General features: G+C 39.7%; 1 protein-coding gene across 1 annotated transcript; it reads left to right on the top strand.

Moving 5' to 3' along the window:
* Positions 1–30: 30 nt before the first annotated feature.
* On the top strand, positions 31–15,819 carry arhgef5 (Rho guanine nucleotide exchange factor (GEF) 5). The gene is made up of 15 exons (XM_026926377.3): positions 31–551; positions 1,206–4,646; positions 5,407–5,455; positions 5,698–5,750; positions 6,841–7,223; positions 7,313–7,473; positions 8,303–8,455; positions 9,178–9,307; positions 10,378–10,452; positions 10,544–10,633; positions 12,266–12,408; positions 12,549–12,692; positions 13,605–13,675; positions 13,767–13,871; positions 15,057–15,819. The coding sequence occupies exons 2-15, from the start codon at positions 1,226–1,228 to the stop codon at positions 15,197–15,199; spliced, it is 5,121 nt and encodes a 1,706-aa protein (XP_026782178.3). The 5' UTR covers positions 31–551; positions 1,206–1,225; the 3' UTR covers positions 15,200–15,819.
* The last annotated feature ends 102 nt before the right edge of the window (positions 15,820–15,921 follow it).

Raw genomic sequence — 15,921 nt, 5'->3', positions numbered from 1 at the left:
AGGTCCACTTCCTGTTTCTGTGTGAGAAAGGAGTCTACACAAGCCTTGTGAGGAAAGGTGATATGTCTTGGACTGTAGGACCAATAATCAGGCAGCTGTTTTAGTTACACTGGATTGCTGGACAGCGCAAAGGAGTTCCTGAACACCTTACCTTGGGTAGAGATGTGTGTTCCTCTGTTCCTTATGTCCAAGTAGCAGAGAAAGTGAGAAGGAAGAGGAGGGAGGATCCATGTCCTTCTGTTCAGACTTGTTTGGGAATTTGAGGAGGGAGGAGGGGAAGGAACCCTGAGAGAGTGGAACGCGGAGAAAAACTTCTGTCAGTGGTGTAAACATTTGGAGCTTATATTTTAGAAGAACAGAATGAGCTAAGAAAGACGTAGGTCAATTGAGATTATCAGTAAAACATTTATCTCACTCTCCACACTGATCCACTCAGTGAGCACGCGCAGGTATGTGGAACGTTTGTGTGTTGTGCAATTCCTGTTAGTTCTTCGGCAAGAGAGGGAGAGTGGGAGAAGGAGAACGCTGTCTTCTCCAAAGACACTGCTCAGGTGAGATTTATGCGAAAAGTCCTTAACATTCTTCCTTTTGGATTCTAAAAGTGATCATACTTTGATTGACGCAAAGACTCATAAGTAAATGACTCAGCATGACTGAAGTTTGCAGTGCTTTTGGTCTATCAACTATGATTTACTCATAATGTTGTCAGCCATGTTAACATTTTCGTTGTTGCAGATAATTTCAGTGGCCTTACTTTGTTAGTTTATTGAAAGCGATATAATTGGTTGTACTAAGGTATATTGATTTAAAATGCAAGGTATAAGATGTTTTAAGATGGTTCTTGGCATGGATTGAATTGTGGTCCTTACTCATTGTAAATAGTATTTTATTATGTTATACAATGCTATAAGACTTTTGCGGTCATTTCTTGAAGTGGGACGTTGTGCTTATGTTTTTGTGACTGCAGAATTTTTCTAGAAAATCCAAAGCTCGTTATGAGACACATTCTGCAACTCTTATACAGTTCAGTTTAAGAATTGGACCAATATAATTAAATATACACCAACTGTGCCCTTGCATATTAGCTTAGAAATTATTGATCATAAAACTTTTCATATTCTTGTGCCTGTTTTGTTATTTTGTGTCTGGTAACGTACAACAATAAACAAACAGTGAACGTCAGTAAATATAATTATCCCTGACAGGTTGTCTAAATTATGTTGCCATGGGAACCAAACGCACAAATCGGACCATCGAGGATTCTTTACGACTGCCACGCAGCCCAGCTACTCCTGACAGGGGCAATCAATCAAATGAGTGGATAAGTTGTGAGGCCAGACCTCAAGCTGGTCCAAAAATCCAAGTTGAAAGAGAGAGGGGAGGGGAAGAGTGGAGAGCTAGAGAGATGGACAGAATACGGGGCAGACCAAGAGAGGGAAGGAGGGATGTGGAGCAAGACCAGAGAGAAAGGGAGAGATTTGCTCAATTCAAAGGTAGAGCAGATGAGATGGACTTGAGAGAAAGGGACCGAAGGAGAGAGGAAGGCAGATATACAAATGGAAGAGCTGCAACTATACAACAGCATGAACAGTACAGAGAAAGAGAGAAGGGAGACACTTTCCCTAGGACTGTGAGACAAAGCAATGAAAGAGAAAGAAGACCAAGATATTCTGTTGATCAGAGTAGTGAGAAATTGATGGAGAGAGGTATTGGAAGGTTGAGGGAAGTAGACATGACTGAAATTGAAAGAGAGAGAGGAAGAGAACGAGCCAAAAAGATGGACAAAAATACCCAGAAGTACAGAGAAATGGAAAGGCAGAGAGAGAATGAGAGAAGAAGATTAAGGGAAGAGATGAAAAGAAATGCAGAAAGAAGATTAGAGGAGGAAGATTTAGACAGAATAAGGTGGGACCCTGGTAAGAGGGAGCGAAGAGGAGAGAGACACAGAGAGGTCAGTGACAATGATCAACAGATCTTAAGAAGACGAGAAAAAGACCGGGATCGAGTCAGACCCAGAGACAGAGAAGACCGGTTTTATTCCCCACAAACAAGGAAAATTACAGTGGGAGATAGAGAGAACTTTTCAGACAGAGAGGAGAGAGATGAAAGGAGGAGGGCATTGCGGAACGAGAGACACAGATACACAAAGAGTGAGGGAGATACGGATGGGGAAAAAGAGAGAGAGATAACAAGAGAGGAGGATGCTGTGACTCTCAGACTTGATGGCAGAGGTGAGGTAGACAGTGAAAAAGAAAGAACAGGGAACAAATTCAGAGAAAGAGAGAGGCGTAGAGAGGTGGAAAGGAAGAAGGAAAGAGATAGAAGAAAGGAGAAAGAAACAGCCCTGCAATTTATTGGGAGAGAAGGCAATAAAGAAAGGACGATGGAGAGATACAGAGAGAGAGATGTGAGAGAGAGAGATTGGGCCAGACAGGAGAGAGGACCTGATGGACAGAGGGATCGATTAAGGGGCACTGAAGATAGAAGAAGAGAGAAAGAATTAAATGAAAGAATGAGGAGAGAGCATGAGAGAGAGAGAGCACGCATACCTCCTGCAGAGAAAGAGATGGACATATCTGAGGAATGGGCAGACAGGCAGAGACGAAGCTGTTATGAGGAAGAAACAACAGGAAGAAGTAGCCAAACGTGGAGACAGACAGACAGGAAGATTCATGAGGAAGCCCAGAGCAGCAGCGAGTGGGTGCCAGGAAGTGATGTAGAGCGTGACCATCGAAGGAGAAGACTTAAAGACAGCTTTGAAGAGAGAGAGAGAAAGAGCACTTCTGAGAGTGATGGGGAGAAAAAGAGAAGTGAGGAAGGACAGGATACAGCATGGGGGCTAAGGAAAGAAGAGGTAAGAGAAGGCGCTGAAAAAGAGGAAATGGAGACAGAGAGAGAGAAAGAAAGAGAAAAATCTGAGAGCAAAAAGAGACCACACAGGAAAATGTGGCTGGAGCCTCGATCAGGAAGAGAGAGGACAGAGTCATTACAGGAAGACTTTAAAGAGAGAGAGCAAGCCAGGGAGAGATATGCACAGAGATACAAAGAGCAAAAGACATCAAGAAGTGAAGAAGAAATGTCCATAGAAAGGAAGAATGAAGAAGTAACAATAGTGCTGGAAGACAGGCATATGGAACAAGATAGCACCGCAGAGTTTATGATGGATGTTGATACTGAGAATTTGGAACAAAGGATTACAAGTGATGAGATGGTCTTTGATAGTGAAGCTTGGTTAGATGTACCCTGGCAGACTGAGGCAGAAAATATGGCTGATAAAATGGAGGGGAGTGACAGAGAGGAGGAACAAGGGAGCGATAGAAATGTTAACTCTGAGGGTGAAGAAGGAAGTGAGGGAGCGTGGAATGAATGGAGGGACAAAGTGACATCAGGAGATGATGGTTTTGTGACTGTGTCCAGTGGTGCGGAAGAGGATGAGACAGAGGAGGACAGGTTTGAGGATTGTACAGAATTCTGGGATGGCGGAGATAGAGAGGGTCTAGATAGGCAGTCACCCACAAGCACCCACCAAAGAGAGGGAGAGATTGAAACCAGAATGACCAAAGAGAGAAGTGACCATACAGTCACTGTCTTTTGTGTGGTTGGTCAAACTCTTCCCAGGTCAGGATCCAACCAAAACCCACTCTTGGATCACATGGAGCAGGAGGAGACCAGTCAGGACTCATCTTGGGAAATGGGTGGTGTTGGTGGTGATCAGGATGAAGTACCAAGTGGAGACACAGAGGCAGAAAGCACGAGCACAGACCATGGCCTCGGTTTGTCTGAAGAGGACATGTCAAGCAGCCATGACACTAAATGCATTAATGCAGAATCTGACCAAATGACCAAGGAAGTTACCCCATCAGAGGACTTAGTAATTAGTGGTGAGGTAATTGCAGAAAAAGACACTGAACCACACCCCACAGAATCTATTGAGACATTGACCCAGATTGAGGATCATGAGAATGCTCAGATGAAAATGACAGATGGAGAAAACCAAGTGGAAGGACAAAATGAAATGGAAAATAGTTGCCATTTAAAGGAGACAGACGGTCCGGAGAATAGAAAGCGCTTCTCTGCTGCTCCACATGTCAAATGGGCTAAGAATGTACTCAGTGAGATCTTGGGTTCTACTGAGGAAGGGACCCTTATCGTACCTGGACCAAGCACACTTACTGAGCAGACAGGTGAGACTGAGGCTGAGACTGAAAGTCAGGGAGACTCACCCCTCTATGGCAATGTCCAGAAACCCCGCAAGCACAACCATGACAGAAAATGCATAGACCCTGAGTTACAGCATTTCAAACCAGAGGACACGAAGACAGACATACTGGTAGGAAAGGAAATTTTCTTACAGGTAGAGGGGCAGTCGGAGGGAGAAGAAGAACTGGAGCTACTCTCTGCCAGTCCAGACCTGCAGAGTCTCTCCTCCGATAATGAGACAGATAAGGAGGGAAGCACTAACAAAGAGAAGAAACAGAAGAAAAAGGCAATGTGGACAATTCTAGGATCTAACAGCTTCCGAGAATTGGGGAATGAAGTTTGGGGAAGGAGGGCTGGGATCCGAAGGACATTGCAAAAGCAGAATGAAGAGGAAGAGGAGGGAGAAGGAATTGGAAGGGACCGCAGAACCCGAGTCTTCACAACAGGTGAGAGGAGTCTGGATGTAAACTGGGTGGATGTCATTTGAATATGTTTTAAAAGTGTGCAGTTCAGATTCTTACAGGGCTTAAAACAGCATAGATACTTTTAAACACTTGTACATTTTTGTTTTAGGCATAATGCTTTTGTAAAGAAACAACTTTCTCTTTGCTATTTTGCTATTTTGCAAATCAAGTTATCAGGTCAAGCAACCTCAGGGAAACAAATAACAAGCACGTTTCATGCACAATTCAAATAAACCATTTTCAGATTTTGCTACTTTGTTCCAAGAGAAAAGTTTTGCGGTCACAGGTAGAAGTCATTAAACCCAAACCCCACTGAGAGTCCTATTTTGTAAATGAACAAGTTTATATTTTAGGATGCATGAAATGTGTATTATCAAGAGGTTGCCATGATAAATGAAGCATCATAGATGACTTTACAAAGAAAAATGTTAAAATGCCCTTCCAAGAATTGGATCTCACTTAAAAGCCTGTAAGTCACTTTACATGTGATGGTATTCACCAAAATAGAATCATTTTCATAAAGCAGCTCCGACAGGCATCACATTTCCTTAGGTGATTGCTTCTGTTGGGTGAAAATGGACTACTAATATTGAGTCAAGAATGGATAGTTTTGTTTGTTGACAGTGGCCTCAAGTTGACTCGCAATGTAGCTAGTATTAGTCACTTTATTGATACTGGCAATGCTATTATGCTTTGTTGTATGATGTCTTGTGCTAAACTTTGCCATAATTCTCTTGTGCAGATAATGAATATGATAGTCTGAGTTTCTCCTGGAGTGAATTAGATCTGAGGCAAGTAAACCTTCTACATCAGTGTGCTAAATGAAATTTGATGAGAAATTATTGGTGAATGTCTTATCATAAGAGATTTGTGCTTTTGCTTTGAGCTATTCTTCCATCCATCCATCCATTCATCTCTCCGTTCATTGACACTAAGGCATTTACTAGAACCTAATATACACATTATACATCCGTACATAGTCTTGGTTCTTATTATATGACGCTTATTTAACTCTTTTCTTTATCTCTTCCAGGTCTGTTAAAGAGACACTTAGAAGGACAAAAATGAGGACCTCGAAATTTTACAGTGAGTTTGTTTACTTTTGGGTTTACGGCCAGATATACTAAACTGTTTGCGTCTTCTCAATTTAAGCCACATGCATGTGGCTTCATGCAAAGTATGTCCTCTCCCACGTACGTATTAATTCGAGGGAGGATTTCACAAAAAGTGGGAAGTTAGGGGAAAAACAGTGTGAAGTAATAGGAAGTGCTGTTTGATATACTAAATTGGAAAAAAGTGGCCAGACTTGCGTGGAGTGCATGCAGTGCAGAATGAATTTAGTCATTTTGTGGCTGCATCAAGTTGTATTTTGTGCCGCGCCTCCTGACACAAGTAAATCTGGCTCTCAGAGAGCTGATCTGTCACTTTCACGCAGAGCTGAGCTGATTCATCTTTCCAAAATCCAGTGAACTATGGATAGTTACATACTTCCACTTCTTATTACATTATTGCATAATCATTTTGCATTGTTTTACATGGAAACATAAGGGACATAGAAGGTTAATATTGAAGGTTATATTCTACCAAAAGATCAACTGTAAATCTATTTGATGAGGGGCATTACAAGCTAGGTGAACATGTTTTAAGGTACAATATGATTCACGGGGATGTGCACATGAAACACCACACATTTTTATTCATGCACACTTCTGTGCAGATAGCCTGGGGTAAATTCAGGCTAATTAGCCAAATATGTGCATATAGCTCAAGGGCTTGCTGATATATAACTGTTTCCATAACTGAAGTGGAGTATAAATGTATATAAAAAAAGCAGCCTCTCCAGCAGCAGAACTTTTTGCTGACGTGCCTGTAGTGTTCACATTTGTTGAAAAGAAGAAGAGTCAAGTTGTGTACATCTTCCCTCCTTATGGGCAGGTTTGTGCATGTAAACCTGCAGAACAGCTGTTGAATTACACTTGAATTCTAACTGGTCTATGTGGAACTTGTCATTGTTTCTAGGCAAGAATGTTGCCTGAACATGTTGCACTACTGAGTGTGCTTTATATGCCAGTCATTTTGTTATACAAAGTTAAATAATCCAAGAGAATTTAATAAGGTCCCTGTTTACTTACTTTATTTACTTAACCAAGGTCTTATGTGTCTCTGCCTCTCTCAGATTCCCAGTTGTATCAGCAGTACAACGAGGTGGTCCAGAACAGGGAGCTCATTCATCAGTCTCATTCTGATGCTAGCTCTGTGTTTGGAGAAGTCCATACTTTGTCAGCATCCTCATCTCCGTCTCATTCTCCTACTCTGGCTCGCCGGCCCCTCCCAGCTCTTCCTCCTGTGCTCCACCCCCATTCCATATCTCCGTCTCCAAACTCTGTCTCCAGTGGGAGTGGGTCATTGGCCGTACCTCATGACACTCGTCAGAGGCCCACATCACCTCGGCTGTCCAGGTCGTTCGCCTCCTCGCCCATGCTGTGGCAGGAACTGCCCGGAGTGAGGAACAACCCTGATCTCAAACACCTCAGCGAGGATGAGAGACGCCTACAGGAGGTACTGTGCTGCTTTAGTCCAAGTGTGAGGTTGGATTAGAGATGTCTCCTGGTTTACAAAGCACAAATTTGATCAACTGTCTGTTGTAGGTGAGATTTGAAGTGGTGACATCTGAGTCATCATACTGTAGCAGTCTGGATATTGTAGTGGAGCACTTTGTCAAGTGCAAACAGCTCAATGTGCTCTTGACTACTCAAGACAAAAACTGGCTTTTTTCTAAACTCAGTGATGTCAGAGCCGTCAGTCACAGGTAAGAATGAACATTACTATGACATAGGGGTGCTCGTGGTTCAATCTAATCTGTAGTGCATGTGCAGTTTCTACGAACATGAATTTTATACTTTTTCAAAACAAGATGTTGGAAGTAGGAGGTTCTGTTAGTCAGTTCTGTGATTTTTAGGATATTGAGCTGGTTTGACCCTCCATAAGCTCAAAGCATATAGAATCTTTAATCTAACCCTAGCATTTCAACTATACTTAGGAGACTTTTAAGCAGTCCTTTGGTGTAACATGAATTTGTAACATGAACTCGTTTTAGCAATAAATAAATAAATAAATAAATAAATAAATAAGAAAGAGAGATAGGATCTTATAATCCCAAGGTCTAGAAATGGGAAATTCCTTACCTCAAAACAAAGACAGCCATTATACTCTAACAATATTTTGGGATGAAATAGACATGACAGAATGTTAACAAAACTGTTCTTATGTAGTTTTTTCCAACTTTCCATGTTACATCACTAAAGAAATACAGTAAAAAAAAAATAAAAAATCCAGTAACTTCCACCTCCCCAAAGGCTTTGGTATTCATCTGATTCAAAAACTGAGACAAATGAGATATGTTAATATGTCTACAGGTAAAGCATTACCACAAATTCTTCCCTATGAAAAAAGTCCCATCTCTGAAAGGATGAATTTAGAGCTTTAGAATTTAGAGGGCTTCTGGTATTAGCTGATACTAATACTGATGTAATACTGACATCCTCACAGTAAATGAGCCTGTTCTCTACAAGATTTTGTTCTTTGTTTCGTTTTGTTCTTTATTCTGTTCTAATCTGTAAATTTATTGTGTTGTGCAGCTTCTTTTCCCAGCTAGAGGAAAGAGTGGAGAGTGACATAATGCACTTTACCGTGTGTGACATCATCATCAAACACTGTCCACGATTCCGATCAGTCTATGTACCCTACCTCACCAACCAGTCATACCAAGACAAGACATATCAAAGATTAATGTGAGCTTCATCTATGTGGATACCTTAGAGCTTAAATATGTGGTAGTCTGGGAAAACTGGTCAGATGTCTGGGAAAACTCATTGGATGTCGTTGTGTCTGAATTCTGGCAAACAGCCAAAAAAGGCCAAAAATCAGGTTTTGACCAACATCATGGTTTTCTGCCTATAATATACTTTGACACAACTTTAAGAAATCATATTTCATCAAAACAAAGTGGAAGTGCTTCATTTATTTTTTAACCTTGCCTAGGCTTTTTGCAAAGACCTCATCAGGTCAGAAGCCATTTTCACTAACGTGGTGGTTAAAAACAGTATGTTTGCCTAAAGATGTCTAAAACCTTACAAGCTAAGTGTGATTTTCTCACACGCTGAATGTAACACATTGATTAGGTTGTTGAATACTGCCTGTCAAATGTCCTGGATGCGCAATGGAATCGTTAAATGCTCTTCCTTTTCACTTTTGGGTTTAACCAAATTTTAAAACTTTACATGTAGCTGAGATACATGCAGAAGAGAAACAAAAAAAGCATGTAGTTTTTAGAACTATATACAGTATATAGTACAAAATATCAAAATTAAATTATGTGAAGGGTTTTCCCCAGCTACCACACAAATAACCAGTGTAATACTGTTGTGTTTTTTTTATTCTTTACTTCTTTGCCTCTCTCACATTATTCGCTTATTCTAAATCCCTCATACTTACCCACTGGTTTCCTTTACAGGAATGAGAATACTGGATTTCGCCACATAGTGGAAAAGTTGGAGCAAAGCCCCAAGTGCCAGAGACTTCCTTTACGCTCTTTCCTTATCCTCCCTTTCCAGAGAATCACTCGGCTTAAACTGCTAGTACAGGTACTCTATCTCTTTAAATCACACACTGCAGGTGTGATTCTCTGTGTCATTTCTTCTCTTATCTTAGATATTTCTCATTGCAATAGCCTGATATAGTCATACTATTCTTACAAAGGACAACTGCACTGAGATAAGAAATGAGCCTTATAAAATTGTGCTATAAAATAATTTCACAGTATTAAAAAAATAATTCTTTTGATGCATAGAAATGAATAATAAGGCTTCCCTCCATACTATCATCAGTGGCCATGACGTTTAAAGTGTCCATCTCAACCTCAACACAAAAATATTATAATTCTATCTACATATTATGTAAGAATATATGCCAGTTTGTTAGGTACACCGATACTGTACCCACACTCATTGGGCATTTTATCAGATACACTTATTATATAGGTTTGTATTTTTTGGTATACAATTACTGACTGTTGCCCATCTGTTGCCATTCGCAATTTATTATCCATCCTCTACTCTGGATCAGCAAAGGAAAAAGACCACCATACGACCACTGCTGACTGAATGTAGGGGTGGACTATTACAAGCGCAGTAGTGACATCAAGACAGCAGTGGTCCTGTGGTCAGAAACGTATATAGAGGACAATTAAAAATTGTGCATGGGAAAGATGAGGTTAAACACCACTGCATTTTTGTTGTGCCTGATACACTTTTACCAGCAAGCAACACATACATCATTTCCCTTTCACTGCTGTGCTGTGAATAGGTTTATTGCTTGGAGCTGACTGATAGTCCAGTCTGTTGAATAGACAAGCAAGCTGATTTTATTTTGTGTTAAATGAAGAGGAATATTCAAATAAGAGCCAAAAAAAAAAAAAAAAATACAGAATCTGAGACTAGGTTTTGAGACTCTTTCAAGACTTTGGGTTCAGCTTTGTTTCATTTGTTGATGAATTTAAAGCCAACTTTGTTTCTTTGTGGCAAGTGTCAGAATACTGCCTGCCAAATGTAAATGTTTAACTCTCTATCCAGGCTGTACTTTTTAAATGACATATTAATTCACTTTTTTTAACAATTTATTTCACTTTCTTTCCTGCACTTGCTCTGTCCGGTAGAATATCGTAAAAAGAACGGCTCCTAAGACAGTGGATGAGGCACAAGCAATTAAAGCCATGAAATTACTGGAGAAGGTAAAACACACACACACACACACACACACATATACACACACCCACACACACACTGTAGGGGTTAATCAGTTATTCTTCATCTCCTTTACAGATGATTCAAGACAGTAACGACAGTATATCTCAGATGAAGAACATTGAATCACTGGTGTCCCTCAATGCGAAAGTGGACTTTGAGTGCAAGGTGAGTGTGAGCCTCTCATGGTGCATTTACACATAACAGCAAGTTTATACTGTGACCTAATGGTAAAAAAAATCAGCTGGTAAAAGGTTTTCAAAAAAAAATTGTGTAGTGTCATCAAAGTGCAAGGAATTATGAAAAGATCATAACTTATATTAGACCTGACATAAAAAAATTGAACCCTGACACTTTGAAATACTCTGGACCCTTTCAGTACTATTAACCTGAACAGTGTATAACAGTATTTAAGATTAAATCCATTGGATGCCCTGGATCTTGCATGCTTATCTGAAAAAGAATGCAAGATCCAGGGCATGCAATGGATTTAATCTTAAATACTCTTGTGCTAGATATTAGTTGACATTTGATAAGATTCTCTTAATATTTCTAATTTGCAATTTTGAGTAGAAATTGTATTGAAGTGGTGTTAGTGATGATAGTTAAGGACCAAAAATAGCTAATTGTATAAATAGATTGTACTTTCTGTTTTAACTTGCTTTGCCATGTGTGATATTTACTGTACCTGAAAAAAAACCCAAAAACAAACAAAAACTTATTAATCATGAATTTATAAGAGATAAGATTCTCAGTGTGGCTGATACTGGGACATATCATCAGTAAATTCAGAGTCAATTTCCATGTCTATTCAAGCAATACACAATAATATAGTTTAAATAATGAAGTCTTGACTTCTTTAGTTTATTCAATTTACTTAATTATATCTGTGATGCCACGTGTTGACAGTACCCATAATGCTATTTTTGCAGCCTTATGAATTGGCTGAAATCGCTATTACTATTATTTATTCTTTTTTTTTTACTTTGTTTATTGTATCATTTGCTTATATATTGTCATTTGACATTTTGGTAATTGTATTGATTTTATACTTATGTTTATTTATTCTTATTTCAGTTATTTATAAATGATTTTATTTAATTCATTATTATTATTAATATTGTACACAAGTCATCTTATATACAGGTCAAAATAATTTTATAATAGGTTCGACGAACTCCTGAAAAGGATTGTTATTGGAAGACAAAGAAACCCAAAAATGAGCATTAAAAGAAATATCTAAATATATAGTGTATGGCCAAAAGTATGTGGACACCTGACCATCACACCCATATGTGCTTGTTGAACATCCTATTATGAGTTAGTCCCACTTTGCTGTTATAATAACCTCCACTCTTCTGGGAAGGCTTTCCACTCGATTTTGGAGTGTGGCTGTGGGGATTTGCCCCTTCAGCCACAAGAGCATTAGTGAGGTCGGGCACTGATGTTGGGCAAGAAGGCTCGGTGTGCAGTCAGTGTTCCAGTTCATCCCTAAGGTGTTCAGTGGGGTTGAGGTCAGGACTCTGCAGGTCACTCGAGTTCTTCCATGCAAACCTTGGCAAACCATATCTTTATGGACTTTGCTTTGTGCACAGGGGCATTGTCATGCTGGAACATGTTTGGGCCCCTTAGGTCCAGTGAAGGGAAACTGTAATGTTAACCAAAGACATTCTAGACAATTGTGTGCTGCCAAGTTTGTTGCAACCATTTGGGGAAGAACCACATGTGAGTGTGATGGTCAGGTGTCCACATACTTTTGGCCATATCATGTATGTGTATATGTGTACATGTGTGTATCAGACTCTGCCACTGATCAGTCAGTCACGAAGGCTGGTGAAAGAGGGTCCAGTCACAGAGCTAAGAGACTTCACAGTAAAGGAGAAAGAGAGAAGTGCCTATATACACCTCTTCAACGACTACTTGCTTCTCTCATTACCCAAAGAGTAAGTTTCTAAATCTATCTTTCTTTAAAATTTCATATAAATAAAATACATTAACTTATACACAGTGCATAACACATTGTATAATTGGCTAAACTAACCTATTACAAATGAATACACTACTATATCTCCTGTTTTTGTAGAGGTAGTCGGTTTACAGTGATTGATCACGCTCCTGTATCAGATCTGAGAGCTGAAAACTGCAGAGTCAAGCTTCATTCACTACAGAAGAACCTCTTTCTCCTGCACATGGCACATAGAGCCCTGCTACTACGAGCAGAAACACAGTGAGTGTGAAAAAATACTTCCTGAAACACATTAGATATGTTCATTTTGAAATATTTGTGATGTATTTAGTGATTCTGATACTAATTTGTTGCTTGGTGTTGTATTTTTTCATTTTCACTTGAGAAATTAGCAGTAGTCCGCAAAGCTGATGTCATAGGGGGGCATTATTAGTGAAGTTACAACGTTTAATAGCAGAAAAAAAAATTCAACAATCTCAAACATAAATGATAACAGTGAGGTTTTGCTGTTAGCTCTTAAAAAAGAGCAAGAGCTTCTTTTCTCACTCTGCATTTTCCAGCAACTTTTAATGTCATATTACTGAGAAATCTAGTGTAGAAGTTGTGGAGACAACAAACATTGGACTTAAAGTTTCAGTTCCACAATGTGCATTTGTGTTGAGTTACGGCTGAAAGGAAGCTCAGGAAGCTGATCTGTTTGAGCGGAGTGTACAGGTGAGAAAGTGAGAGATCTGGACACACTAAAGTGCTGCTACATCACTCTCTTTATTTAGAGATGAAGCAAGGGCTAAATCCACTGGCAACACTATCAACAGGTCAGATGGCATTGTGGGTAACACAGGAAATTGCTAACCAACGTGAAAATAGAACAACATATCAAGGAAAGAAATCAATTACAAAATAAGTCACATCTTAATTATAAGTCATTCAGGGTGGATTTTTCCTTTAATGTTTATTGATTCGTTTTTGTATATAGACTGGACCAATTATGCATGATACTTTATATTTGTAAGCACTGTATAGTACAATAAGTGACTGATTTATTTTCAGGTGCATGTGTGAGCCAGATGTGATCCGGTATATTATAGCAAGTGCCTACCTAGGTTAAACATGCCAGATTGATATTCAAGCAGTAATTAGAGATATCAACTAACCATCTCCTTGATTCTGAAGGGCTGATAAACTGCGTTGGATCTCTGCACTGTCTCGCCCTCATCCTGAAATTGACTTCAATGCCGCACAGGGTATGTGTCATTTCTTTCCAGAAGGGAAGTCACGTCATAAAAACAAGGCAAGACCCATCTGTTGAAATATCTTGCCTTTCCTCCTACACAGACATTCCACAGATGCAGTGTATTAGAGCATTCATAGCCCAGCAACCTGATGAGCTCAGCCTGGAGAAAGCTGACGTCCTGCTGGTTCATCAGCAGAGCAGTGATGGTGAGAATCTGTGTGTGTGTGTGTGTGTGTGTGTGTGCTGACACTTACAGTTATAACTGTTCAGTGTTACCATATCCAGTTTAAACACCTTTAAATGTCTCCTTTAAATGTCTTCTAATTTTTTATTTTTACATCACAATGCATGCATGGGTGGGGCACCAATAATATTAACCAAGGTATTGGAGGAGGTGAGTAATCCATGATTGACTGTTGATTAGAAAATAGGTCTGGTGTTTATTTTGAAGCCATCACTTTTCATAATCTAGTAAAATTCCACTGGATTAATCTCCAGCCATACATTATTTCTGCCTAAATATTTTATTTTAATACAAAATGTTATGGGAATTATGTTCGTACTTGTAATAGTAAGTTAAAATTTAAATGCTGAATAAATCATGGATACCTAGATACACTCATGAAAAAATGTGGAAAAATATTAGCTGTAATTTTAAATATGGCCAACACTATGTGGACGCCTGACCATCATACCCATATGCTGGCCTTCCCCAAAACTGTTGCTACAAAGTTAGAAGCACACAATTGTTTAGAATGTCTTTGTGCGCTGTAACAATAAGATTTCCCTTCACTGGAACTAAAAGGCTCAAACTTGTTCTAGCATGACAATGCCCCAGTGCACAAAGCGAGGTCCATGAAGACATGATTTGCCAAGGTTCATGTAGAAGAACTCGAGTGGGCTGCACAGAGTCCTGACCTTAACCCCACTGAACACCTTTGGGATGAACCAGAAAGCTGGCTGTGCACCAGGCCTCCTCACCTGACATCAGTGCCTGACCTCACTAATGCTCTTGAGATCGATTGGGCATATCCCCACAGCCAAGCTCCAAAATCTAGTGGAAATCCTTCCCAGAAGAGTGGAGATTATTATAACAATAAAGGGGGACTAAATCTGGAATAGTATGTTCAAAACGCACATACGGGTGTGATGGTCAGGTGTCCATGTATTTACGGTCATATAGTGTACATTTCAGAATATACTCTTTGGCTACACTAAATTGCCCTTCAGGTGTGAATATGTGCGTGAACGTAGGCGTGAACCTAGGCATCCCACCCAGTGTTCCCAGGATAGACTCTGGATCCACCATGACCCTGACCAGGATAAAGTGTTTGCTGAAGATGAATGAATGAATGAATGAATATACTAATGACTGAATTCTCTTTCTGAAGGCTGGGTGGAGGGAACACGTCTATCAGACAGACTTCGCGGATGGGTTCCTGAGTCTCACCTGGAAATAATAGTGAGTGAAAAAGCTCGTCAGCGCAACCTGATAGACACGCTGAAGATTACAACTGCAACAGCCACAGTGTGAAACATTTGCAAGCATCTCATTTGGAGCTGCTGTGTCTTACATCTCCACTCAACAATCTGAAGCGGTCAAAGACTCTTCTTGTTTAACTCTTCAAGAGCCATGATAACCACTCCTAGGACACTAGATCAGGGATCTTCAACATGTTATAAGCTTTACATTGCATTAAGGTATTACTGGTTCCTTGATTGTGAACTATTACTTAGGAGAACTTGGGAGTCTGCAGTAAATAGCCGACTCTTTCAATAAGACCGTATAGATTTTTATAGGCAACATTTCTATACCCCTGATGCTTGACTGCTAGGGATAAAATGTGTCCATGGTGTCTGAAACACAGAGGTCATGGGACACAGTGTACATGTTTCGCTTGTACAGAAAATGGCGTATGTTTATAAACCAGTGTTGTACTTAGAGTGATGCACATTCTTGAGGAACAAGTATGTCAACATCCTCTTTATTCTGACCAGCACAGCATTAATATGTCATAAAAATTGACTTACCGCTGTACCTCAGATGGTTTTATTTCAGAGCTCAACATTTTCTGACCAGGTGTATTACATGATATGTAGGTACATCATTGGGAATATACTTTATGGCTCAGTGGGAATGAACTATATTACACAAATAGGTTGTGGCAAATATTATAAATATCCAATAACTGATATATGTGAGCGTTATTTGCACTAGCATCATACTGTATCAAATGCTGTAATTCATTATGTAAT

The sequence above is a fragment of the Pangasianodon hypophthalmus genome, chromosome 1 (assembly GCF_027358585.1).
Source record: "Pangasianodon hypophthalmus isolate fPanHyp1 chromosome 1, fPanHyp1.pri, whole genome shotgun sequence".
In the NCBI taxonomy this organism is placed as follows: Eukaryota; Metazoa; Chordata; class Actinopteri; order Siluriformes; family Pangasiidae; genus Pangasianodon; species Pangasianodon hypophthalmus.
Note: the sequence above shows the minus strand (reverse complement) of the source record. Positions and strands in the feature narration are given on the sequence as shown.